Raw genomic sequence first — 27,706 nt, 5'->3', positions numbered from 1 at the left:
CCAAATAAAAAAACCCAAACAAAAAAACAAACCAAAACCAAAAACCAAACCAGAACAATAAAAACCACCCCCAAAACAGTTCTTGACTGCAATTTAGACTACCCTTCACAGCATACTGAATTTTGAACACTGCAATCAATGTAGTATTAGTCACCAGCACTTGTAAAAGTAGAAAAATACAAAATTATGTTTTGGCATTCAATGGAGAATATGATCAGCTCATAGGCTGGTAGTATAATTTTACACTGTTTGAAACATTTTTCTTTCCTCTTTTGAAGTACTATCATGTAACCTTCATCAACAGTAACTGACCCAGACAATGGTGGCATCTGTCTTCACTGAATTTCAACCTTTTTTATTTCTCTAATCCATCTCTTATTTCCTCTCTGCCTTGCTTAGATTTGACTGCTGCTTTGCATAGCAAAGCTGGTCAACACATGAACACACCCCTCCTCAGTAATTTGAGCTCAGATTTAAACTGATCCATTTCTCAGTTAAGCTCATCTCCAAATACCTTTGCTCTGGCTCTTCTATGACAGCTCTACATATACGTGATGTTGAACATGAGGATCAAGAGGTAACAAAATAAAAGCACATTTTTCTTCAGGTGGTATTCCTTCTTAATCTAAGCATGAATTAGCAATTTTCACTCATTTATGTTAAGCCTAAGAAACAGACAAAGCTACAGTAATTCATGTAAAATTTGCCACATTTCTTCATCATTAGAAATGACAGATTTAATGATTTATTCAAAAAATTCAAGACTGAATTTACAGCACTGTTAAAGAAAAGGAGGAGGAAGAAATACAAAGAAAAAAAAAATGTAATAGGTAACTGACCTTTCGGAGCTATCAGAATAAACTGCTTACACCCTTCAGTTTAATGCCAACATATCCACATTTCTACTTTCCTAATTTCAATTCTCCTATCGCTTTTGGAGTCCAGTTATTCAGCCTCTGCTTGAAAATCCAACCATTTTGCTTTTAGTATTTCCTCAAGTATGAGGCACATATATGCCTCATATATATACACACATATATCTAAGAAAAAATACATATTAATAGGGATTCCTCTGCATAAATCTTGAAGGTCATAAGTGAGCATATTGTGAAGACAAATTTGTAAAATGACAATATAGTCGTGCCAACCCTTTGCTTTTTTTAGTTACAAAATAATTGTAAGCTTTTAAGAAAGAACTCCTCCCCATTTTCTCATGCAGTTAACATTTACAATAATACGTCATTACTAACCTCTTTAGCATCTTTTCAGAAACTGCTTAACACTTAGTAAGAGAAGTGAAATTTCCCCCATTCCAAATCTTTGCACAGAAGTATATGAAGATGTCACTACAGAACATTTTTAACAGAAACTCAGATTGAACATGTTAACATAACCTCACTGTGCCAAGAAAATTGAACAGTACTTCTTAACCTGCAATGCAATAGACAAGTTTCAGATACAGTTATAAAATTCTGCACAGAACTTAAAAAATCCAAAGGAAACTCTCCCCTATTCCTCCTCCCAAAGTAAAAAAAAAAAAAAAAAAAAAAAAAAAAAACACACCCAACCCCCCCCCCCCCCCAAAAAAAAAAATCAAAAAAGGAAAAAAAAACCCCAGGTTCATAGTTTTTACTTTTTGAATGTACGAAAAAGTTAAGTGACCTCTTTTAAAGAATATGAGCAGTTAGCACTGATTTTGGTTTGTTGTTTTTATTTTTATTTTTCAATGAGACGACTTGTAAAATAAAATCATTTTTATAGTAACAGGTTGGTTTAGCTTTATTTCAGGACACTGTGATGTTTAAGCTTTTACTGTTTGTCAAAGCAACAAAAATAAAAGACTCATGACTCAAACCAAACACACGTAGGTAGTAGTTATGCTTCCAATAACTTCCTGAGCCATAAAGAAGCTAGTTTTGCTCAGTGAGTTTTTAAAAAAAATTAGAAGAGGTAAACCAAACATTCATCACCCCTGTTTCTTTAGATTGGTTTGGGGCAGGCCGGGGAGGGAAAAGCTTAGAGGAAGGGAAGTAACTTTAAACTTTAATCAGTGACACTTTGCCAATAGTACTTTACTGCTGGCCTACAAAAATGCAGGCCGTGCACAGAAACGCAAAGCTGTTTTTACTGTCAGGACCAGGCTGACACGGTTGCAATGCCAGAGCTTTAGCTCAAAACCTGTATCTTACACATTTATCCACTGCAGAAAGAGCCATTCCCAAGCAGCGCAAGTTAGCAAGAACTGTGAGTTTCAACAAAAAACATGCACAGTCAGGCTGCAAAAAACCAGGATAGGGGGGTGAGAAAGGTAATCAATGTATCCCTTGTATAATCGGTAGTGCTTTGCGGAATCCTGACCTTAATAAAAAAAAAAGGTTATCAGCATTGAAATGATTACACCTAACATTTTTCATATTCCCCCTTTCTTTTCTTATTTCCCCTATTCTATTTCAATCCTTGGGATGAATCTGCCTTAAAGGTTTCCTCAAAGATACATAATGAAGAGCAGGTGCCTAAAGCACTCCTGCTTCCTGGACATCTGCAGGGATGGCAAGAAGATTCAAGTGCCTAGGCACTGAATAATTAGATTCAAATCACCTCGTATGCCAACAAGAAAACGCAGTGCTAAACAGAAACCAAACCTTTTCATAAGTGTTGCTTAAATGAACATTGCCAGCTTTAGACACAACATCTGTGCTTATAATTAGAACACTGATCTTACATAGTCACCTCAGAGAAAGAAACTCTCAAAGTCAGAATTATTCTGACTTTTCTTGTATAGAAGAGTTTCTTCCATAGACTGCAGTTCAACAACAGATCTGAAATGGTAACTACTCACTTCCACCAAGTGGCTCCATTCTCTTCTCCCTCCTCTTAGCTGCTTGCAGAGTCCTTCCCACTTTGCACTAGCTCTCACTAGGCCCTTCTAGAGCCAGCAAACTCCTGCCAGACTAGGTTTTGCCTGTTTAGCAAGCTGAACTGGCTCAGTAACATATTCCACACGTAGCAGCAGACTGAGCACAAAGGAGGGCACAGGCATATCCCTTTGCAGGAAGTTGGTAGCTGTCAGTCTCACTTTAAGCAAAGTTCGTCCCACCAAACCACTCCCACAACAGGGGTGAGGATAAGGGAGCCCCACGCTGAGTGACTGACCTGCAATGCTGCAGACACGTTAGACACTTTGCAGTACCACTTACATCAAATGTAATTTCACTGTCATGCATAAATTCCTATTTAAATTTAAGTATTTTGAAAACTCAAGTTTCCACTCACCTCAAGTGAGGTGTTCAAAACACTGTAAATGTTACATCTCAGGTGCTTACCTGAGAAATAAACATACCTTGTCCCATGTTTTTAAATAAGGGTGCGGCAAAGAAAAAAACCAACAATTTGTCACTCACAGCATAGTGATTAACTCCAAGGAAAAGTCTGTTTATACAAATAGGTCCTAACTAGCAACCTTCATTCTAGCATCTTCCAACTTGAATTTGCAATCTCAACATTCTTCTTAAATCCATTTAATTTCACAGGAAACATGAACTGGGTTTCAGTGGCCCCATTTCCCTGTTCATCACACAGCAGCACTAATACTGCCCTCTTACATAAGGCTTAAAAAAAAAAAAAGCCTTTTGTAATCTCTTCAGCGTGCTTTCCACTAACGAATTATGTAATTAATATGTCACTCAGTTATTCGCGCTCTCTCATTTCTTAACACAGGGATTTCTCCCACAGTACTAAGTTCTGGAATTTTCAGATTCACAGAAGCATTAGAAGGATGCTTTGCATTTTGGATTAGAGAGGAGTGAGACCAGAAACGATGCTCAAAGTTAACCCCGCAGACAGCAGGCCTTGTGAAACTCCATTATGGAAGGGCTTTGTCTTAGTGACCAGGTGCTGTTAAAGCAGATGACTGCCCATGGTTCTTGTCCCACTGCTTAGATGGTGGCTTGCTCTGCTCTGAATAACATTCCCCTCTACCACCCACAGGTCTTTTGGAGAAGATAAACAGACAAATTCATTGACTAATGTTACAAACTCATTTCCCACACAATATTGTTTTAAACACACATTACGCTAGAGGTAGCGTAAGTTCACAGCTTGTTCCCATGTGTTGTCCTGACATGGTGGAAGGTTCTTCACAAGCTGGAAACAACGGAAAAGCTAAATTTCTGGGTCACTCTAATCCATATACTAAACTGATTTGCGCTATAGCTAGAAAACTCACCAGTTAATTGCAACGCATTTATTCAGGTTGAACCTCCCTCCATTCATACAGGTCTTCTGACATTTTGCTGGTGGTTTTTTTTTTTTTCCGTTGTTGTTTTGTTTGTCTGTTTTTCCTTGTGGAATGGGCTATGTGTTGTCTGTTTTGGATTTGAACTATGGCAATACTTCTTAGCAGTACAAAAATACCAGTGTGGTATGTTGTTTATTCATGATTTATTCAGCTTTTTCTTCAACAGTGATCCACAATCAGTAGTACAGTTGAACAAAGAATAGCATTTTATATAGCATTACTGCTAAGACTGTTACATTTGAGCACGTTTAATAATAATAGTCCAGCCTTATCTTTTATCTCCATTCTCTAATTTTTTTTGCTAAGCTATTAAAACAGGAAATTTACCCTAAAACTGTAATAATTTAATATTATGGTGATTACACAAGCATACATTTATATATCTTTGGGTTTTAATCATTTTACTCCCTCCTCCTGAAAAAGTTCCAATCTTTCCATATTTACTCAGTTGCAACAATTACAAAACAAATTGTATTTCTAAACATATAACCCAGACAACAGTTCAAGACACATGGAAAGTAACAGGCAATATACTAAAGCAAATTAAACAAAATATACTTCTACTTCAAAAATAAAAGAGTTTTGTTATAGAGAATACACTAAGTTTGCCACTGAGTACAGAACTGACAATAAATATTAGCTAACGAACTGAAGTTGAGTCCTTGAAAGAATTCAGAACTACTGCCTCAAATGATCTCAGCAGACAAACTTTCTATGTATTTATGGCTGAAACCTTGCACACAGTCTGTAATTATATTGTTTTATTGCAGCAGTTGCCTCAAATCCTTGGTACAATTATATGGGATTTGACACACCCAAGTTACCACCTAGATAACTCAGAAGTGTCACCACTGTTACAAACAGTCTTTATGACCGAGTTCTTCCAACAACTCTGATTATAACAACTGCAGAAGAAGGGCTATCCAGCATGTGGCATGTGTTCTCAAGGCCTGATGAAAATGTAGTAATAACCGTGCCAGTTAAAGACTATATAACTGAGTGCCAGCTTGGCTATGGTCTTAAATGGCTCAAGAACACTGCTGATAACATATTAAGGAAGCCTTTCCTACAATATATAGATGATGGAGCTTCATGCTTGGTATCCCCCTTTACCTCTCAGGTGACATCAATTAGTGACAAAACAAAGTGAAAGCTTTAATTCAAAGCCAAGTATCACAATTTTTTTACCCTGCATACATGTATACCAGTCTTAGGAGAGAATGTCTAGATATGCATCCTTCAAGATCACGTTCAATTAGCAGTCCTACAACTACTGTTTAGGAGACACCATCCTTCAAGAAAGACATCAGTTTTACACAAAATATTTGAATCCCAGAGATTTTGGAAAAATGTACAGAAACGTTCACCAACGAAAAGTAATTTCTTAAAAATATCATTAAATAGTGAATCTGCTGACATTTTCATTTGCAAGATTTTGAGTAAAACAGAGTGCAAACTGAATAAAAAACACAACTAACCAAATTATCAAGCTCCACTGCAAGTCACCATAATATGAAAAATTGAGACTTATTTAATTGTGCAAAATTTCAAGTTCTGCTTTTTCAACACAGTGCCCCAAGAGAAGCACAGGTAGATCTAGTCACGTCCCTCGGCTAAACAAAAATATTAGTGAAGAGAGAAATATAATGAATACATACTGGACAGATTAAAAGAACCAAACAGAATGTCATTACACTATGAAGCCACAGAAGCAAAAGAAATCCTTCCTGGGTTAACCAAGTCTGAAGACGTTTAAAGTGAGTAATTTTTAACAGATTCCAGTGTATCATCAGAAACATGCAAAGAGTTATTAAAAAGAATAACTGCTTCTACTCTTCAGCAGACAAGTTCCAAACTTGTTTTGTTAAAATGTCCATTATATACAGTTTTAGATTGCATGCTTATCTGCCCATAAATAATCAAACAAAAAAGTTTTACAGTTTAAATTAATGTAACTTCTGAATAACAAAAGTCAAAGATAGTAAGGCTGGAAAAAAAAGGTCATTATGCGCATGCCTTTCTGATGTTCTACAGTAGTTACATGCATCTCATCTTAGAAAATAACACAGCATTGATCATGAACTGGGGATTAAAATAATTACACACTCTGCTCACATCCAGAGAGATACATGGAAGAAAGGTGTCTTCCTTCATTCTAAACGTTTCCTACTCTTCAGGAAAGCACAAGCATAATCCCTTTGCTCAAAATGCATCTTCAACAGATGACAAAGACTTCCTGCCAACCCACAGGTGCTGACCTCCCACTTCCTCACCTGATCACTTTCTTTTTCCCCTCCTCTCCCTTCTCAAACTGGCGCAGTTTGGGTTAATACAGTTTATTAACTAGCAAAACTCTTTAATCCCTGAACTATACCCTCATATTAGCTGGCCAAAATCTGGCTTCTTTCTTGTCAACACTGTAACCCTCTAACACGGAATAGCACATTCCCACTCTCCCTTCCCAGAAGAGAAATTGAGAAAAACTGTCCCAAATACATGTAACTCTGTCATGAAGCGATTTAAATTGCCTCTTTTTATTTATGATAAGGAAGAGGAAGGCTAAAAAAAAAAAATAATAAATAAATCTACTTTTCTAAATGAAAAGGTTTGAAGAAAGTTCTTTACAAAGCATTCAAAGAAATGCAGTAACAAAAGCATCAGCATGCTACCTATTCTCCATGTTACAATTGTAGGCTGCCAACAAAATTAAAACATGTCCAAGTATTCACTATTACATTTTAACCTTTTCACCGATTTAAAAATTCATCCAGATGTGTCACAAATGAACTTCACTACCTTCAAGCAGGAAAAAGACACCAAAACCACTAAAAAATTCTAGCCCTTCCCCAAAAAACAGCTCTGATATTTCAAAGACCTAAACCCAAGGTGTACAGTCTCACAGCTTTGCTTCCCCAGTTCTTAGCACCCATCTAGTATCATTCACAGTCAAAAAATTCTGATCTATTTCAAATGTCTGCATCTTGAAATAAGAAAATTAAACACAGCAAGAAGTTCAACAGTGGCGGAGAGAACAGGTATTTCAAGCCTGTATGTTCTATATTTTGTGTCTGAAAAAATTAGTTGGGGACCCTGCATTTATCAGCTGGTGATGTAAAAAGCATCACCTCTACAGCATGTCAAGAAGCCACAGTCATCCAACTCAACTAATTCAAGAACAATTACTGAACTTTGCCTAAAGCCCGTAACCCCACAACAGTTTAAGCTATTGTAAGTCAGCAATGCTAGTCCCACCTTGACATGCTTGTGATCCAGTTCATCGCTCTCAAAATCAAGAAGTTTCCAGCTTTAGCTTCCACCTGGTTTAGCACTGAAGCAGGTCATCACAGTCATATAAATCACCAGTAACTGTCACAAGGCAGGGAGAAAGTATGCCTAGCCAGGGCTGTGCAAGGGGTGCTGAACAGCAAGCACTGACTTCAATTGTCGTAAGAGCAGCTCTGAAACTACAGCCTGAGATACCTGAAGGCATCAAATTTCCGGATAATTAGTAGCAGTCAGAGGCTGACTGATATTTAAAACTTCAGCAACGCATATGGATAATTCCTTCCTGTACCTCCAATACACCCTTCAGAAAAATGCAAAAATACTAATTTAAGAACATAAGTGATACCTTCAGGAGAAACTCAACAAGAACTCTCAGAAATGTCCCCAGCATAGAAATAATTACAGGTTTAGATCCAGTACATAAGAGGTTGTTGAACCGCTCTTAGTGAGGATGCTGAAGAGCCAATTTGAACACCAGCAGTTGGAGACAGCAAATATCAGCCACATTTTTTTTTTCTTTTAAAGCAAATCACTGTGATGAACCACTCAACTCAATTTACATTTTGAAGATAGGTTCAAAAAACAAAAATTCATCAACTATTATCACAAAAACCTTGCTAATATTAAAGTTGTATATTTTTACACCAATTAGATATTGCAGTTGATCTGACACCTGTCAGTAATCAATAAAAGCTCCGCAAATCAGGCATACTAAGCAAATTCACCATTTAGGGAGGGGAGGGTTGTGATTCTTTTTCACTCAGGGTCTCCCTGAATTATAGGTGATTTCCAAAAATGTACTGGAATGTTTACAAAAAGTAAAACATTTACTTGCCTCTACCTCCAAAACTGCTGGATCATGGTTGTCTCTGCTCTTAAAGGAGACCTGAAAAGCAAAAAAAAATTGGGCTTGTGCCCTATTTTGCTGCTTTAAGATGTTTCAGAGAGTCATGAAGAGTTGGAATTAGTGTTTTTATTTTATCCTGTGCAGGACACAATTTATTCCTTCCTGATTACCCTTGAGACTGAAATCCCAAGAAGCCATAATATAAGTCAACCTGGTTAAGGGAAAATAATGAAAGAATCAACAGATTCAATGATTTCCATGCAACTATTTATCTTGATACTCTTCCTACCTATGCAACTATTTCATACAATGCATTAAATCCTATTTAAATATTATGGAAAGGAAGTGACTAAAAGATTTTTGAAAAGAACTGAGAATTAAATCAAAGTATCCCACCTACCACTTTCAATGCTATTCTCCACAGTAACACACATCTGAAATAAATTCATCTTCCGTTGTAATTTACAAACAATGCTTAGACCACATACTCAAAGTTCTTGCTGCAAACACGTATGGTCTTGCAGGAAAAGGCACCTTCACTGAAGAGTGTTCAGAAAAAAAACATCAGAAAAAGTTGCCAATAGGAGTTTTTTTCCTCTGTTAGTAAAGTGTGTTTTAACTGTTCAACAAGCTACAGTAATACTCAACAGAGTAAAAACCAAGTTTCCAGTGCAAGTCGTGCTCAGCAAAGCATACACAGTGTAACCTCCATATCCTCCCTGTTCCACCCCTAGCCCTTACCCGGCAGGTAGGGTTAATAAGATGTAGCTCACTTCTGTCAGTAGAACATCAAGTTCTCATAATGGGGATAATAAAGTCTGCAACCAGCTGCAATAAAATTTTAGCAACTAAACTCATTTAGTAGACAATATACAAGTATTTAACACACCAGCACTCAAGCTTTGCAAGGCAAGAAAGGGACAGACTGCAGTTGCACTGTATGCAAAGTAAAACGTAGGCACAGCTCATCATTTTTGAAGGAGTTAAAACAGATCAACAGGGTAAAATACACAGACAAATCAGTGGACAGAACAAGCACTTAAAAACATTTCACATCTGGCTTTGAGACAGCTCGTGTCTCCAACAATGACAGCTTTTCTTTTTTTTTTATTGTTTGGGCTCTTATATATATATGAACTGGTTTAAGAGCTTTCTCTAACATAATACAACACACCGCATAACTATCTATTAGAGTTTTAAAACGCTGCTCCATCTTAGGCAGGAGGCGTTATTGCAATTCTTTACTCTGAAAGTCCCAAGAAATAAACTCTTAAATCCGATAATCAAATAGTGCATAAAAACGCAACACACAGATTCAAAAACATGGTTTTCCCCAATATACATACTTCATTATAGGCACTAAGAAAATAATTAAACTAAGAAATAAAGTTTACACTGGTTATATTCACCAAGAGTCTGAAGAGCAGTGGAATTTAACTCTGAATAATCACATAGCATCTGAAATTCCAGGCACAGAAATACCTAGTACACAGCTCCCTACCAAGCTTTTCATTTGCGCGTTTCAAATGTTTCCTTTTGTAAAGGGATTAACTTCCCCCCCCCTTTTTTTTTCTGTGGCATGTAGACAACCATACGCAGCCTCCTCCCAGCTAAGTCAATGCAGGACACTGAAATCCATGCATTCTGCAAGTTCTGTATGTCCCAATATCCACCCCCACCTCCAAGTAATTATGTAGCTCAACACTGTAACCACAATAACTGCTGATACGGACAGAGTGAACAGACTGCCATTCAAAGAAGTAAAATACCTAGTCTGACACATATGAAAATTACTCTTCTCAGTTGCAGGAAGTAAGAAACTGTTTATCATCATAGAAAACATTTTTTAAAATCACAAATCAGCATTTATGAATGTGTTTGGGGGAGAGGGGAGAAATAAAAAAACCTGAAAAATAAACAAAAAAATAAACAAAAAACAAATACAGGCTTCTAATACTGTTGTCTCTATTTTGTGGAGACTTCACATCTCCTTCTCACTTTCCTCCTGATCTCTAAGGTCTGACCTTGTCCCGCCTCAAACTTGCCATAGAATTTCATCTTGCCTCTACAGTGAGATAATGCCTCACTTTGTTTTTTTCCTCTTTAAAAATCCTTGAAGACCATTTCAAATTTCTCACACAGGTGAACGTACTGTACCTGTTTTCTTAAGAGAAGCAATCTCTCTAAACCCTGATAAGCCTACTTCAATTACAAAGTTCTGCTAAGCTAAGGCCAGTAACAAGACAACAAAAGCTCAATACTCTAATCATTAAAACTTGTTGCTGAATACTCTTCTTGAATTCAGGATTGATGAGGCACTGGCTACTATAGAAGTACCCTACTCACACTATGACCAAGGCAATACAACTTAATATATAAATAAATAATAATAATAATAATACCCCTACACAATTTAAATATGAGTCCTCTGAGATTACATGTAGCCAAACCATTACTGGAGCCCCTAAATTTTTGCTTGATCCTCACCAATAAACTATTTTTATTTTAGCGCATAGGAATTTATGAAGTCCATGATGCACAAAGCTGGATATGGGAGTGGGGGGGGACACAAACATAAAATGCAAACTATCTGTAGACTTGTTACATACATCAGTAGTATACATGCTCACACATACACAAAAATTATACATATATAGAGAGAGAATGAAAGTTTTTGTGATTTATATGAAACTTTGACAAATTGTATGCTCCATTATACTACACTGAGATTTTATTGAGTACATCTTACTATTATCCCTCTTTTTATTCTTAAGCTTAACTCCAAGTGATTTTTTTCCAGTTTCGGAGACTTTGACCAGAAGGAATCATCAGAATGATCTAATGTGGCCTCCAATACATCATAGGCCATTATTTTTCAACTGAAAAAGAACTGCTCTGACATTAATCATTACAAATTGGTTTAGAGAATATCCAAGGTCGTCATAAGTTAACTCTGCTAATACATGGAATTAAAAGTTTGTTTCTAGATGGATCCTTCACATTTTCTTATAGAGAATTCTGAATCATTCAAAATCTGATTTAAAACAATTCTTAGCTTTGAAGCACAGACATTCCAATGGCTAAATGGTACAGTCTTCTTACTCTCACCATAAGTTTTGCATTTTTACCCCATAGAGAATCACATTCTCCTCTGAACTGTCCAAATAGCTAAGAAAAAGGAGTCAGGGGATAAAACACATTAATATCAGCACTATCTACTTGAAAATCTTATGTAGTTGTGCTCAGAACGACCTCAATAGAGAGAATACTTGAAATATCAGATATATTTGTAGTCAAGTACATTGTTATGCAGCTAAATGATATAACTACAAGTATGAGACATGCTTCATAGGTCCCAACCATAAATAAAACATTTTTAAGTGTTTTAGTTGCAGAGCCTACATAGGCAAGATCTGAGCATGCTGGAGATTATGATTCATTGTGTACATCTGCAATAAAAGCAAGTTTTATGACATACCTTCAGCAGTGCTGTATTCACTACAGAGGAAAAAGCAGGTTTAGCAGGTGTATATATATTTCAAATGACAAGTACCATCAACTTAGATTACGGCGGGAGATAAGGAGTCTGGAGTTTCCTCACGTGGTACATAAACCCTGTCACTGGGATGCTTAACAAACAGTATTCTTCTGGAGGACTAGTTGGAGATCTGAAAGTCAACTCTCAGCTTCTAGATTGTTCATGTCCTAAAGCTTACTGGTAAAAAAAACACTGAGTGGGTTCCCCCACTCACCAAAGGTTACCAAGATAGTTAGCTTTTGCTATTTGAACAAGCGTGTGACTTAACAACACTTTTGTCCAACTTGAAAATGAAATTCAGGAAAAATTGTTGATGGAGTGAGCGCAGAAATTACCTGTTTGTTCATTCCAGCTGGTGTTTTTCAAATGGGACGGAAAAAAGAGAAAGGCTGGAATAAGGAATTTCCATTCAGTCTTAGACTTAGGAACCTCACCTGAGGGCACAATCGGATATACTGAAATTCTGCCCAGGAGTGACTACAAGTCCTAAAAGAAGAGTAAAGAACTTAAAGGGAAAGCCTGCTCATGCATAATGGGTCTAGGAAAGGCAATTGCTAAAGGAGAAAAAGTTCCTTAATTTTTCCACACTTAATACTGCAAGTCATTTCAACACAGAAATTCTACTCTCAACAAAAAGAACTGCATGTAGAGATTGTGACAAAACAGAAGATTAGTATTTATTCAAAACTGAATATCACAACATTATTTATAATTTTTTTATACAGAAATAGCAAATTTCCCTAAAAAAATTAAATAGTTAAATTAAATTAAATAATTTTATATTAAATAGTTCACATTAAATAGTTCCTCAAAAATCTAACTGAAATGCCTAATAAAGAAAATGCTCAAACATTAGTAAATTATTTTCAAGTGACCAAAGTCAATGAAATGTAATCAGAACAATTTAATTTAAACCGAAAAATCTGACAGGCTTATTATCTTTGTTTTCAGAGAACAAAAAGTATAAATATGTCCATTTAGGACTATTTGCTCTGGAATAATAAGTCCTCAACTTTATCTGAAGTTGGGATTTCATATTAAATTAATGTAAGTTTAAGGAAGCCTCAACAAACTAGCTTCAATACTAGAAAAACTGTTACTGGACAGCATGGGTTGCAACACTCACCTATATAGAGAAATGACTATTCAATGAGCATGTCTGATCCTAGGAAGCTATCCAATCACTGCAGAACCTAATCCTACATGGATGAGTTATAACAGTTATGCTAATACTGTATCGCAGCAGCACTGCAATGTCATGAAATAATTGTACTAATCTAGATGCATCTCAAATTCCCTTTTTTTTTTGTAATTGGAAAAACCAGTTTAAAAATGGACAGAGATTGTTCCACTTCAAAATGCTAGATCATAAAATCAGATTTTATTTAATTGTATTTAATGCTTATCACTGTTTACTTTATATGAAAGAGGAACTGTGTGGTAAGAACAAATTTCCATTTACCGATTTATGAATTATCTAAAGAAATTGTAATCAATAGTCATGTGACAATTCATTGCTAATGATATGCAATTAATTTCATGAAACTTATCACTTAATATGCACAGAAAAACTTTTGCTTCAAAAGAAGAGTACTTCAAAAGCATGCCATTTATGAGAGCTCATCTAACCAAGACTTTCCGCAGTTTTCTTTCTGTAAGCCATGATAAATTCATGTAATTAAAACTTTTTTTTAACCTGACTTTTCACTGCAGTTTGCTTGCATCCTGTAAGATTACAGAGTTCCACTACCAAATAAAAGCTAGCTTTCTGCTCTTTAACAATGACACACTGTTGAGGGTTTCAACAAAACAAGAACAACTTTTGAGTTTTCCACACCTTACAAAACCTTTTAATGTAGCGTTTTATCTGCAATGATTTTGGGTTTTCTTTGTCTAATTCTAAGGTTACATCTAAGACTAGTCATTACTATTCAATATGTACAATATGCCTTCTGAACATACTTTATTAACTGTGCCTAATTATTGCAGGCAGCCAGTCTTACTTTCTGCATGTGACTTCTGTTCACCTAACAGTTGAAGCTCTGAAGTTCTACTTGAACTACCATGCATTGCCATATCCACAGAGATCTTCAGAAGAATTGTGTGTATGCACTTTAAAGCTGTTACAGTAATTACTCCTTTTCACTTACTGTTTCACATTTTTGGCCAAATTAGTCTAGCATCAAACATTGAGCTTTCACCCCAGAATAAAGCTGCTCAAGCTTGTTGAACACAGACATTCAAAACTTCTTAGTAAAGCAGCCAAGCCATTTCTTAATTTCTTTGGATTAATGATACAAATTGCATTTAAGCGTCATGGTAGCAGTTCTTTCTTCCCTTTCTTATGGTCTACTGATGTATTTTGTACATTTTCAATTTTAGAATATTCTTCAGTGTTGCTACCTGAAGAAACAAAGATCCACACAGATTATCAAGTCTTTCTTCTACATTAACTTCCTTGCCTTATTTTCTCCTTGTTATTTCTGTTTAAATATGCAGAAAACAGCTGCTGCTTAGAGAATCCTCTCTCAGACTTCTCTCAGAAGGGTTTCCACCAAAAATCCTGCATTCAGTTTTTGTCATATGCTGAAGAAATCTAAGAGGAAAATATTAAGCTGATTGCAAAATCAGATCTGAGGACATTTTTTTATAACATAACAGACATCAGAAGCTGAGAAAGCCAACTACGGTAGAGAACATACTTCTAGCACTTGGAATAGAAAAGCTCGGGCAATATATTTGAGTTTTAAAACCCCTTCTTTTCTGACATGCAAGCAGTGCAATAGATTTCGATAACCAGCAAAATAAGGATCCATGACATCAGATGCTTCACACAGAGAAATTACATGGAACAGCACAGGGCAAGCATCTTCCTACTGTATAACTTCCACATTAAAGGTAAGGAGGGTTTAACTTTTACCGTAGCCACTCTTAGTAAAGTGCAAGTTTTAAGAGTCAAATAATTAAAAATAATAATTAAAAAAAACCCCACCTGCACCAAAACCCACCACGCCAAAAAGACAAAACTCGTTTTTCTTTACTGTCACTAGGTTCACAAAAAAAAAAAAAGAAAACCAAAACAAAGCTGCCTCCAAACAGCTGAAAAAATCCTGCTAATTTTCTTCACCTCACATCTTCCCCACCCGATAAACGAGGGCATTATCACTGTTTAATACAAGTTTTAATTGAGTACTGTCACTGGTGGGAAGAAAACTGCGGAACCACTACTTTCCATATCAAACAAAGCAGGTAATTAACAGCTATTCTGGCACAATTCCTTATCACCAAAATACACAACACTGTTAAGTTCTCTCAATGCCAATGCTTTGCTTCAACAAAGGAAAGCTGATGTTTCAGGGTCACATTCACTCCTTTAATACACAGGCATAAATTTACTGCTCAGCCAGACACCTATAATTAAACACAAGAAGAATATAATTCTAATATTCAGACAGGCTTGCATATGAGTGGGATATTTCCCCCTGTAAAGATGATTGCCTTTCATTTTTTGGTTTCAAGTAGCTACAGTTCACTTAGTTTTGATTACATAGCAATTAGATATGCAAATACAAGAGATCTAAAAAAATGCTTTTTCAAATGTCAGATTGTAAGCAATCAAGCTTATTCTTTTCTCCTGTACACATAAGCTATTCATTAAATAGCTATTGTCTTGAAAACATTCCAACAGATCGCATTTATCAGGGTTTTAGAAGCAAATATGGAAGTGCACATCACTCAGAACACAGTTCATCAGGGAATGAAAATGATCTTACAATTAATTTAATATATACATGATAGTGGTTAACTAAGTTGGAATTAGATATCATATTCTTCAGGCACTTTTGCCACTACTGTTATTATCAACACCTAAGCTCACTGCATCTTCAAATTAACAAAAACCCGTTAGCTTAAATATTTAATGATACTGTTTTGGAAATAAAATTCACAGCAAAAAAGTGCAGAATTATTGAATATTTTTTCGCTGTATACTAAAAATACATTCATATAAAGTAAGTCACTATATGTTTGTATAATTTTTGCAAAAATAGCTTTTTGACACGCACACCCCTTCTTTTTGAGGGCCCACAGATACGTTCTACAAGCGCAGACTCACAATTTCATGCACCTAGATCACATATATAAGCTAGGTTCTTTGTGACCCATTTCATAGGGCATCTAGAAGCAGCTCACAGCTTCAGAGATCCACTGATCACAGGTTAAAATGCTGGGAAAGGATGTTTGGTGGCAGCTCAGAAGAGCCCCAAAAAGCAGAACTACTATAAAATTACATAGTAACAATACAAAATATTGTTACCCACAACCATGGTATGTCATTGACCATTTGAAAGCTTGCTCTTGCAAAACTCTAAAGCAGCGAGAACAAAATGGGAGGGGGGCAGGGGTTGGCTGGTTGTTTCTCTAAATGATCACAAAATCACCTCCAAGCTATCAGGAAGGGAAAAAAGATCCCTCAAAGAGGCCTGTGTTTTCAGTGACTCAGCTATGGGGAAACGGCACTAACAACAGAAGCTGAAACAGTTCTTTCCTAAGGCTTGGCTTTCAAGCCAGGTAACTAAAGTAAATAAAATGCTTTCCTAGTTGATTCCATGATTGCCAACCACCCTTCGAGATGTTTCTTGCAGGAGGCACAGGTCTTTTTTCAAAGTCAGGAGAGCAGCAAAAAAATTACACGAGATGCCTGATGCAGAGGTCTGTTTAAAAACCTGAAAAAAATCAGGTTAACTCTGAAACCCAATTGTAGGCCCTGAAATGTTTTGGAAACTCAGATCCAAGGAAAAACTGCAAAGGCTTTTTACAAGAACTGACATTTATGAGCTAACAGATGAATGTGTGTGACAAATTATTTGACATTTTGAGGGTCTTCAAATTTGCTTCATTTTTTTCCCTTGAATATTCAACTTTATTTTATCTTTCCCTCCTTTTGTAATAAAGAAACCTTATTTAACCAGCCACTAAGGGAAAACTTCTTGCCTGTCAGCTTGCTTTTGTCGCCCATGCAACGTTTATATCCCTTCTGTTGCTACTTCCTTAAGGGTCATTATAAACAACTGTTTAAGCAGCAAATGTAACCCGAGTATTTGAACTCCTACCCACTACAGTCTGACTTAAAGAATGATACTGCTGACAGGGGAACCTGAACATTCCCCCTGCCAGTGGTGCCCCTGCAAACACTCTCCCATCTATTACATGCTTCTTCAAGAAGTACACTGGGAAAATCTGCATCTCCTACTGTGAAAGGCCAGGATCTGAAATGTATACTCAAAACGCCAGGTTCTTGCCAGTTTCTACATCTGGCAAGATTGGTAGTACAGCATTATCCAGTCAGATTTACTATACTTAATACCACAACTTGCAAAACCAGCCAATTTAAAGTGGGTTTAATAGCAACAGAAGTAATAGGCCAAATATGATTAATTTTACACTGTTATACTTTATTCTAGCTGGTCGGTTATTCTCCTATAAGTCATGAAACACATTTGATTAGAATGTAAATAGTAGATCTGAAACCTGTAGTGACCAAATAAAATCAGACCTCCTTAAGAGAACTGAATCAATAGGAAATGTGTCTTTCCTCTTCAAAACATTTGCTTCTTCAGGTGTATATAGAAAACATGGTAAATTCAAAGTTTCTGATTTTTCTTAGAAATGCTAAAGTGTTGGGGTTTTTTTAAGGGAAGATTAATTACACTACCAAATTAACTATTACAAAAAGATGCACTTCAAGCTAAATTTCACTTATTTAAAACACTGGATACTGAAAAATTCTATTAATCAGGCTGAAAAAAAGAAAAAGAAAAAAATTTGGCATCTGCAATACCCTTGTCTCCTCACCACATACTGTGTAATTTCCAGATTAGTTTCAGTATTTCAAACTGCATTAATAAATGACAAAATTTATCACTTGTTTTGGCTTGTAACACAGCTTATCGTAAGACCTTCTCTGATTAATGCTGTTGTGAGTCAGTGTGAGTTAGCAGATTTAAGATCTAGGTCCTTTTGTCAGTCAAAATTTAAGCGAACATTCAATTCCAGTGTTGTCAACTTGAAACATAAATGATTGTTTCAAAGCCACCTCAAAGACTACCTGGTCACTGCAGCTCATTTACGCGCTAGATGGAGCCTGAATACAATATATAATGAATACAAAACAACCTATGCTTTTCTCTATAAAAATTCATTCTAAATCTTAAATTTGTCAGCTACGAGCTTTTAGATCTCCAAATTATGTAGTACAGTATGTTTTGTCAGGTCAGCAGGCTAGTTAAAACAAAATACCCCCAAGACCCCAAGCAACTTAAAAAGTAAATTCCCTTGAATACATATGGTTGTAAATACATTGGGCACTTGAAATCAATGATACTGCATCTTAAGTGGCTCCCAAATAATTCCATCGAGTGGATCAATTAAATCAGTCAGGGACTTCAGGTGATTCAGACAGTTGGCTAAATGTGGTTTGGCATTCCAATCCTTTAGCAATGTCTGATTGGTAGGGAAGCATTAATCGTTTCTATACATCTGCAGGACTTAACATTCCAGATAGCCATTTCTAAAAATACTCCAAACTGTACACAAGTAGTGATATAGCTGCTATTAATATGCAAGGGGTCCCATCTTTCAAAAACCTGCTGCTTCCTTATGCAAGACAAACGTGCTATAACAGCAGCTTTCTCACAGAACAGACCAGGTGCTGTCAGCACTTCTTTCCTTACATTTCCAAGTACCACCACAGCAGAAACACTAAGGACCAATAAATTAAGGTACATGATCACACTCACTAAGTGGGGTAGGGTGAGGGGGTGGAGGGTAACCCCACCAAAAAACCCAAACTGTTTATCTAGGCTCAAAAAGTCAGGTCTGTCATCCAGAGTTTAATGATTGCTTGAATAGAAAAGGAACCAGCATTTTGAAATGGAGAAACATGGGAGCCACAACACACAGAATCACAGAATCCTTCAGGTTGGAAAAGACTTTTAAGATCATCAAATCCAACTGTTAACCTAACAGTGCCAAATCAACCACTAAAACATGTCCCTATGATTCAAACAAGATCCATAGCATGAGATATGTGTCCAGTCAGTCAGAATAGTAGGGAAAGATTTGGAGTACGTAACATCTGCACCAGACATACTAACCACAGAAGACATTATTATCATAATTAACATAGTAAGTATTATACCCACACATTCAGATTATATGCGCTTGCTGGCCACATGCCAGATAAAGGCGTTCAATTAGCAGGCTGCTCTTTGCTTTTGAAGAAAAATTCCTTCCATCTGTGCATGGAAAAACACCACTATCATACTTGCAAAATGATGCATAAAAGCCAGGACAGTTAAGTTCATAATTACATTGCCTATTTTACTTCGGTCAGGAATAAAAATGGATTTCAAGAACTGTAGTGCAGATACCAATAAATCTTAACCTTCTTATTCATTCTTCATGTCGCATCTACAAATCACCTACAGAAACCTCTAGCCAAGTCTGAGAGCAGTGTTGTTATCTACTCTCCACATCTCTTCCAAAGCTACTACATTCAGAGTTTATGTTCCATTTATTTCAAGGCAAGTAAATAGCGCGAATTCACCAATCACCCTGACTTTCAGAAAATATTTTTTATGACATTTTTGCTGTTGGATTTTTTCTTCCCTTTCAGACGGTCTTCTGCATGTCAAATGATTTTAACTGTTAATTAATTAGTAGCTCAAGAAGCCTGTCATTTATTTTCTTATGCCTCATGTTATCTTCCTTGCCTGAATTACTCAAGTCCCCCATTTGCAACATCATTTTAACTCCAGAGTTGAGATCATTCACTACCTTCATGCAAATATACAAAGTGCTGCTAAAAACCGAAAGTCAATTTCATCTGACATATGATGGCATCTCATCATATTTTCACAGGATAAAAGAAGCACCATGGAATTTAACCCTCCTTCTATTGTAATGGTTTACAAAGCGCATGACCATTCAGAAGGAGGTCAGCAAGGACCAAGATGGAAAAAGAAGCCAGAGAAGACCTCCCTAGAGAATTAAGAGGAACCATACGTCAAAGCAAGGAAAATTAATATGAAACAAGCGAGAAGTTCATGAAAGGGAAAAAAAAAGTTGACCTAGGATGGAGGAAAGGAGCAATTTTCACAATCCTGCAAAGACTTGAGAATAAAAAAAACCAACTCCTGTAGCTCTGGCTATGAAAATTAACTGCTCTGTAAATTATTTTGTATTGTTCTCTACACTACTGTGTGCAAGGTAATTCCCCAGAAATACTAGTTCTTCAGACAAGAAGCTGCATGCCCAGCAACTCTGTGGCAAATTCATCTTTTTGTACCACCTAGACACCTCCTCCCTGTACTGCCTCCACCTGTTCTCACCAAATATTTTACATAATTCTGTAACATCTTCTCATGAAAGCAACCAAGAATTTGATATTTCCATTGGTTTTCTACAGCCAGAATCCATCCGTTACTTCAGCTGCCAGTTATTCCATTGTCAGGCATGCATGAGCTACCACCTGAAGTCACTGTTCTGCGATGTTACTCTCAACACCCAAAACCAGCCTAATGTCTTCTTCATTTCAGTCTGTTAAGGTTAGAGGACAAGATTTTGGTTGCCTTGTAGGAATATAGTTCTGAATTATGATCCAAACTATATTCACTAATTACATTAACAAATCTGTCAGGCAAGCATGAATACTGTATGTTGTATGTGTGGCATTTAATAATCAAATCAGATAATACAGTCTGACAGTTAGTGTAACTTAAGTAAAGCAGTCTCCAAGCAGGTCATTGATCAGTTAAGCACTGTACTACTGGTAAGAGTAGCAAATTTTCTTTAACAGAAAAATAGATTTCTGTACCTGGCCTTAACAATCATTTGAATAAGTTTTCATCCATTCATGCAAGTACTCGAAACATACTTAAAACTGAGTCATTATGAGTTTACAAGGGCTTTTTCTTTTAAAGATATATTCACTGTGTGCATGCACTTCAGTGAGTTCTACATGCATCAAAACATTCCCCATTTACTGCCCAAAAAGATGTGAAAAATGTGAATAATTAGCAGACAGAAACTGCTGATTATTCTCAGAAAAGGCTTATAAAAATGTGCAACTGCTTGTCAAAAAATCCCTCTCCATCTGAAAGAGGATGAACTGAAAAGTAAGGATACTGTCCCCACTGCATACCCATTAACAGCTACAGAGCTACTTGGATTTCATTCATATTTTTAATATACTGTACTGTAGGCCATACCTAGCAACAAGGTAAATAACTGTGATTAGTAACATGTTTTAGTCCCAGTCTAGGCAAGACAAAGGCTAATGCAGTCAGCAGATCTGAGAAAAGTGGAAAATTGTCACCATCTAAAATCAAGTTTAAATGTCAAATGGCTCAAACATCTTAGGAATTAAGATTTGTGATTGTTATCGTACAGTTGACTTTTCCAAGTTGAAAAAGAATTCAGTATCTTGCCTCAATGAAACACTACAGATTACTTGTCTCTATCTGGAAAACAATAAAGTAGCAGAAAGTTAAATATCTCTATCTTCTAAATGTTCAATGAGTAATTTAAGTATTTAGTTTCAGCAACAGTGGTATCTTCTTTTGTGCTTACTCTTCTGCTCCATGTAAAACAGCTTCTTATCAGTCTCAATCAAATTGCTAAATCTGACCCTAAGGAGCTATATCCAGGATGATAAAAACCAACCTGTACTCTGCCTGCCAGCAGCCCCCCCAGATATGGAGAACCAAGAGCTGCCAATAACTGACACCTACTCAGGAAACACACAGACATGCTGCTTTCCTCCCTGAGCCAACAGGGTCTGCCTCCATTCCCACATTTAAGCAGACTCGATGTTCAGGCACTCCAGGGAAATTCCTGTGAGCCTCAAACCAAGTACAGCCCTTCCCACACAAGATAAGCACAGTTTCATGATGCTCAGCAAACACACTCAAACACAACCCTGAACAAATTACCTCCCGTAAGCAAGCTTATAATATCACAACATTCATTCTTAGGAAAGTGCTAAAAAAACCAGCCTTATTTCAAACACGAAATCATCCAGCAACAGGCAGCCCAAAATGTTTTTAGCCTAGAAAAATCTGGAAATACTTTAGTGGTGCTGATAAATGAAAATGGAGGTAAAGGCTGCAAAACCACTAGTTGTCCTTCAGAGCACATCATAAAGATAGGGAAATATCACTGAATTTTTGGAATCTCACAAGAATCAACTCCCTCATTTTAGTAGTATTAGATAATGCTCAACACTTACACCTGCAAGAGAAGAATAAAGTTTTAGGAAATCACACGACTATACCATAAGAATGCCCATACTCTGCTAAAACAAAGTCTCACCTAGTTCAGTAACTTCTCTCTCAACTTTTTCTGCTGAGTAAGTATGGAAAAACTTTCAGGTTACAGTAGATTTTCATTATTTAAACTATTCTCTTCTTTCACTACTTTGCCAGATGAAGTAAAATGCAGACATATCTTTGCAGACAATTTTGTCAATACTTCAAAACACCTCAGTATGAATTGTCCCCCAAGCCTTTCAAAACTTCTATTCATATGCCAGATACAAACAGCTGTGAGCTGCAGCCTAATCGACTTTTTTTCATAACACAATTAACACTCTCTGTACTTCCCACCTAACGAAAGCTTAGGAGTAATTTTGCAGAAAGACAGTTTCTACCGTGGTAGAGATTAAGATGAGTCAATTACTGTTCAATAGACACAGAATTTTAATTTATAAAACAGAGACTTGTTTATACACAGATGTTCAGGCAATGATTCAAGATTCCCTTAATATATATCTTTTGCACTACACTTTGTGCTACTTTTTTCCGATTTGAACATAATCTAGGTTCTCTTTCCTCTTGATCACAAGTTGTGGGTTTTTTTGCTCACAGGGAATCAACAAAAAACATCAAATGAAAGTAAAGTATTATACAACTTGGTTTCTACTAGCGTGGCTTTGATTATACTCCTCCAGTCTACAGCCATCAATGTCTTTAACAAAATACTTCTTGAATAACATTAAGTCTGTTATGTCCATACCTAATTAGTTCAATAACCAGTTAACTATTTACCAGTTTAAGTGCTATCAGAACAAAATGACATATAATCAAGTATCGATACCAAAGTTAACCATAGTCAAAGGCTTTCACTACTTTTTGCATTACATAGAAAAACGTGTCATTACTGTTAAAATCTGCTTAAAGCTGCAACTCTGTACTGAGCACATAAAGAAATATATCCAGTATGTAGCCAATAAAAAGCAAAGATATCTATGAAATCAACTTATCTAAAAAATGCTATGCATCAGATACCATGATATCAGAAAGTATCAGTAATATTTTCTGATATTTCCCAATAATTCTTAAGGCTCTAAATGTTTCTGTCCTTCAAAATAAAATCATTCTGCTTTTGAAAGTAAAAGCATCCCTCAGACTGTTAAGTGAAAAGAATTTTACAATAAATTACTTCAACTGAGAAGCATTTGTCAAATCATATATAAAACTTAAGGAAAATATTCTCTTTTGTAAAATCCACATTCCCGTACATAACTGAGGTAATTGTATCTACACTGTATTCTTCAATACAATGTGAACTGAACATTTTTTACTTAGAGAAAAGATGTAGGCAGGTTAGATTTCAAACATACTCTAGGGACTCTGGACTACAAAACCCCCATGAACAGGCTTAAAAGAGTCAGCCTTCAGTCAGGGTAATTCAAGAAATAACATCCATTACCTTCAACATTGCTGCCTTTTGAATTTCCCAAAGTATAGTTTGTACTTGTCAGCCCTTAGCACTTAATTATGTAATTACCTAAGAAACTTGTAAAGAGGAATTTTATTATTTTTTTGTGATGACTTTTCCTTTTTGTACTATTAGCTAATAGTATAACCTCTTATCTTTTCAGATGGTCTTTGCTCCCAGACTACCAAGGATACAACTCAAGAGACGTCTGTTTTATGGGTGAAAAGGGAGAAAAGGCCATGCTTCGACAATTCTTTAATAAAAGTAATAATAATGATAAAATCCAGCTTTACAACTCCTCCTGCATTCAAAATAAGTGGCTACAAATGCAATAAAGGCTTTAAAATTGGAATAGAAAAGCCTATTTTCTGAAGTACTCACTACTGAAAAAGAAATTACTATCTTACAAGCAACCAAAATTATTTTCATTACGTCTATGTTTTACAATGAACCTCTAGGAAAGCAAAGTGGTATCAATACCAAGTATATTCTTAAACGGACTTGGATTCTAAGCTGGAGGATTTTTCTCCACCACACAAAAGCTACACACAAATTTTCATACAGCTTAATAGGGTACATTCCTCACTGTGTATTAAAATGGCAGTTGTGATATGCTGACTATGTGAGGTCAGTAGTACCTTCATGTGAATGACTTTTGTGTTTAAAGTTAGTTTTAGAATAAAAGGTCAATTACTACAGTGATAAAAAATTAAATATGAAGAAAGCCTCCCAAGTTTGATGAATCAGTTTGAGAAATCATCTTAATCCAGACATGCATACTGAGAAACTGTGTTTAGAGGAAATGTCACTGTAGAAAAATGCTAGATTCTGAAGTTAATTGTTCCCAGGGTAGTATCTTAAATGCTGCCATCTGAATGTCTTAAGTAATTTTCTGTTAAAAATTTATAACCTGAATGCAGTAGATTCAGGAACATGCTGTATAGGTAATATCTCAATCTTAACTGAGCAGCCTGCTCATATAATGACTTAATGTACACTCACTGAAGTTGATAGCAATTACAACTGAATATAACCAAGTTGCAGCTTTCATGTGCAACTAAAGTTAACAAAAACACAATCCATTATACCCAACATGCTGAACTGCCACTTCACACTGCCTCAGCCAGCGGGTTTCCAGTAAGTATAAGTCAATTAATTTTAACAAATAGTACACTTAGGATGGCTATTGACAAGGGATTCTGACCGTTATAGTTCTAAAAGAAAGCATCTGACCTCCAGAAACCCCATGAGCATTATCAGAAGAGGATTTGTTTTGTGAAATATAGTCATTTCTAGTTGCATGTTACATACATGGACTTGATTTTTCACATTTACATGCCTAATGTCCCAAATCACTTAAAGATTTCTGCCCCCCGCCCCCTCTGTACTAATAATAGTACTGACAAATGCTCAAAACCCCATCTCTGCAACTAGTTGGATTTTTTTTTAACTGCTACTTCAAACCATGGATATGATTTCTCAACATAGATACACAAAATTGTCAAAAAGCAGCAGCATGCTTGTGTGTAGAGGCACAGTTTTAGAAGCAACAGGCCTGAGCCATGCAATTTACTCCCAGAAGACAAGAATAATGGCTGGTCAACCTTTCAATCTGAAACACAGAGCAACTCTACCATTTGCTACCATCTGCTAAATATGCTCCATTTCAAGATATGTGTCAGGACCACAGCTTTTATTGTTTTTTCACTTTCCACAGAGCACTTTCCACAAAACGCAAAAGCTGAGCATCTTATAATTAGGGTAGCAATAAAAGGCTCTTCTAACAACATGTACTGCAAAGTATGTATTATTTAATGTCAGTAACTTCCATTTATAAGCTAAACTGAATATTTAAGACTTTCCATTGGAAATCAAAGTCTATCTGATGAGTATACTCTGAGTTATTTCAGGGACTAAAAGGTATTAAAATATTACAAATATATAATACTTCAATTTTATATGGCGTGTCAACGCAGTAAAATACCCTGATCACAAAAGAGTGGATTTTTTCACTCTAACCTTTTACTCAAGCTTTGCACAGGTACCAAGGATAATTTTTTAATTCCTTTTTAGCCTTACTATAAACCGGAACAAAACTGGAGAGTCCAAAGGAATGGAATTATCTATTTACTGTGACAGCTCTGCACCAGCCAAAGGACAAGACTGGTACTAACCAAGAGTTTTGTCTTTTGTGAAACTTTATGTAATTTCTGCTTGCAAGGTGAACAGTGATATAGGAACAAGTAAGCTATAGGTCAGGAACCACAAATCAGTTCAAGCGATTTAACATGGAGCACAGTGCAATAGATTTGAAGCCGCCACAGCAGATGAAGGCACTGAGTTCTTCAAATTTAGAATTGCGTAGCTGCCTGCTTTTCTCTTTGAAATAATCAATTGTAAGAAAAAATTCAACTGCAATAAAATTGTAAGAAAAACCAATAAGATGCTTCCTCATGAAATAAAAAAGAACGTTGCCCTTTTCATACACTGTTCTGGAGAAGATTCTTGACTAAATGTAGGAAGAAGAAATGAGAAAAAACAATGTAGTTGACCAAGACTGCCACAAGCCAGCAGCATGATGCTGTAAGGCTGCATACCTCTCCAAGTGACAGAGCTGACTCCCTACAGGTATGTCAATGTCTGGTTTATGAAATTCATTTAAGACAAGGGAAATGACAAATATCAGCATTTTACTTATCCATCATTGGACAGTCTTCCCTTTAATTAAGCAGTATTCTCATTTAAGACAAGGGAAATGACAAATATCAGCATTTTACTTATCCATCATTGGACAGTCTTCCCTTTAATTAAGCAGTATTCTTAATTGGTGTGAAAATTGCTAGTTTTCCTCATTACCTAAGGAGGGGTACATTCAGACTAAGTGAAAAATGCCTTGGTTTTAATAAAGTTACACATTCATTAGCTTTTGATAAATGCCTGCAACCCCTTTCCCTTCCCCAATAATCTCCTTCAAGCACCTCCAGGCTCTAATCACAATATCCTCAGCAATTAAGGTTTTGATTTTGAATTTGTCTACCACTGCCCAGAGAGATGTTCTGATCACCACCGGAGCCTCAGATGTGATTTGAGGATTTCCCTTTCTTTATAAGGAAGTCTGTCACAAAGTTTCAAGGCTCAATTCTAGTTGGAGCGATATGGCCATGTGACAAAGATTTCTAATTCATTACTTCTGTTCATAGGCTTACACAGGAGAGCAGAATTTTCTGTAGAGCAAATACGGATGGTTCTGAAAAACATAAACTGCTGGCTAACACCAATCACCTCTGCAGAGAAAAGAGCAACAGAAAGATTAGGAATGTATGGCATGAAAATAGGTTTTATCACAAAAATTATTTGGTACTCAACGTGGCTTTATAGCCAATATTATACTACTGGTTATTCAAATACATTATACTAGTATATCTTTCAAACATATTAAACTATGTAATATTCAACACTAACTGTAGAATTGCCTCATGAAATCATCATTGGTCAAGTACACTGTGCTCTGAAAGTATCAGACAACAGACAACGTAGAAGAGGTAACAGGCATTAAAGTGCTGACTGGGTCAGTTTGTAGTTTTTCATGCATACAAAGTTCCAGCTGACCCGTCATACAGAACTTGTCCTTATCGAAGACAGCTTCGCTCTTCTTACTAAGCTCAAAAAAACAGGTGACTCGCACTGAGAAGGTCTCAGCTCCTCTGTTTTCTCAAAAACAAAACTCCAATAACTCACACTGCCTAACCAACTTTGAGCAGCTAAATAAATAAACAAAACTAAAGAGAGTGGGAATAGCAGGGAGAATCAGTCCAAAACATAACACTTCCCCAGACAGTAAACCTGTCCAAGCTATCTATAGCAAGATGACTCCCATAGGAGAGGCCGGGTTCTGAAGTACAGCAGCGGGAGGCTGTGGGCACTAAACCTAACAGCCATTTAGACACAGTCCTAGGCAACC

The 27,706-nt window shown here is 36.3% G+C and overlaps 1 protein-coding gene and 1 long non-coding RNA gene across 19 annotated transcripts in view; both read right to left on the bottom strand.

Moving 5' to 3' along the window:
- The window catches only part of QKI (QKI, KH domain containing RNA binding), a 151,418-nt gene that overhangs the window by 57,309 nt on the left and 66,403 nt on the right, over positions 1-27,706 (bottom strand). For 8 of the 18 annotated variants that reach the window (XR_003993513.1, XR_003993515.1, XM_030499726.1 and 5 more), the window contains exon 4: positions 8,418-8,468. The exons of 9 other annotated variants lie outside the window; for them this stretch is intronic. Coding sequence is in view for 7 of the 9 variants with exons in the window: in XM_030499726.1 (XP_030355586.1) it covers positions 8,418-8,468 (51 nt within the window). In the remaining 2 variants the exon portion in view is untranslated. The remainder of the gene's footprint in view (positions 1-8,417; positions 8,469-27,706) is intronic. One more of the 18 variants, XM_030499727.1, reaches the window with a different exon arrangement.
- On the bottom strand, positions 17,267-18,563 carry LOC115613783. The gene is made up of 3 exons (XR_003993520.1): positions 18,553-18,563; positions 17,572-17,576; positions 17,267-17,418 (listed from the first exon to the last, which is right to left on the bottom strand). It is a non-coding gene; the product is annotated as an uncharacterized LOC115613783 (long non-coding RNA).

The sequence above is a fragment of the Strigops habroptila genome, chromosome 10 (assembly GCF_004027225.2).
Source record: "Strigops habroptila isolate Jane chromosome 10, bStrHab1.2.pri, whole genome shotgun sequence".
NCBI lineage: Eukaryota > Metazoa > Chordata > Aves > Psittaciformes > Psittacidae > Strigops > Strigops habroptila.
Note: the sequence above shows the minus strand (reverse complement) of the source record. Positions and strands in the feature narration are given on the sequence as shown.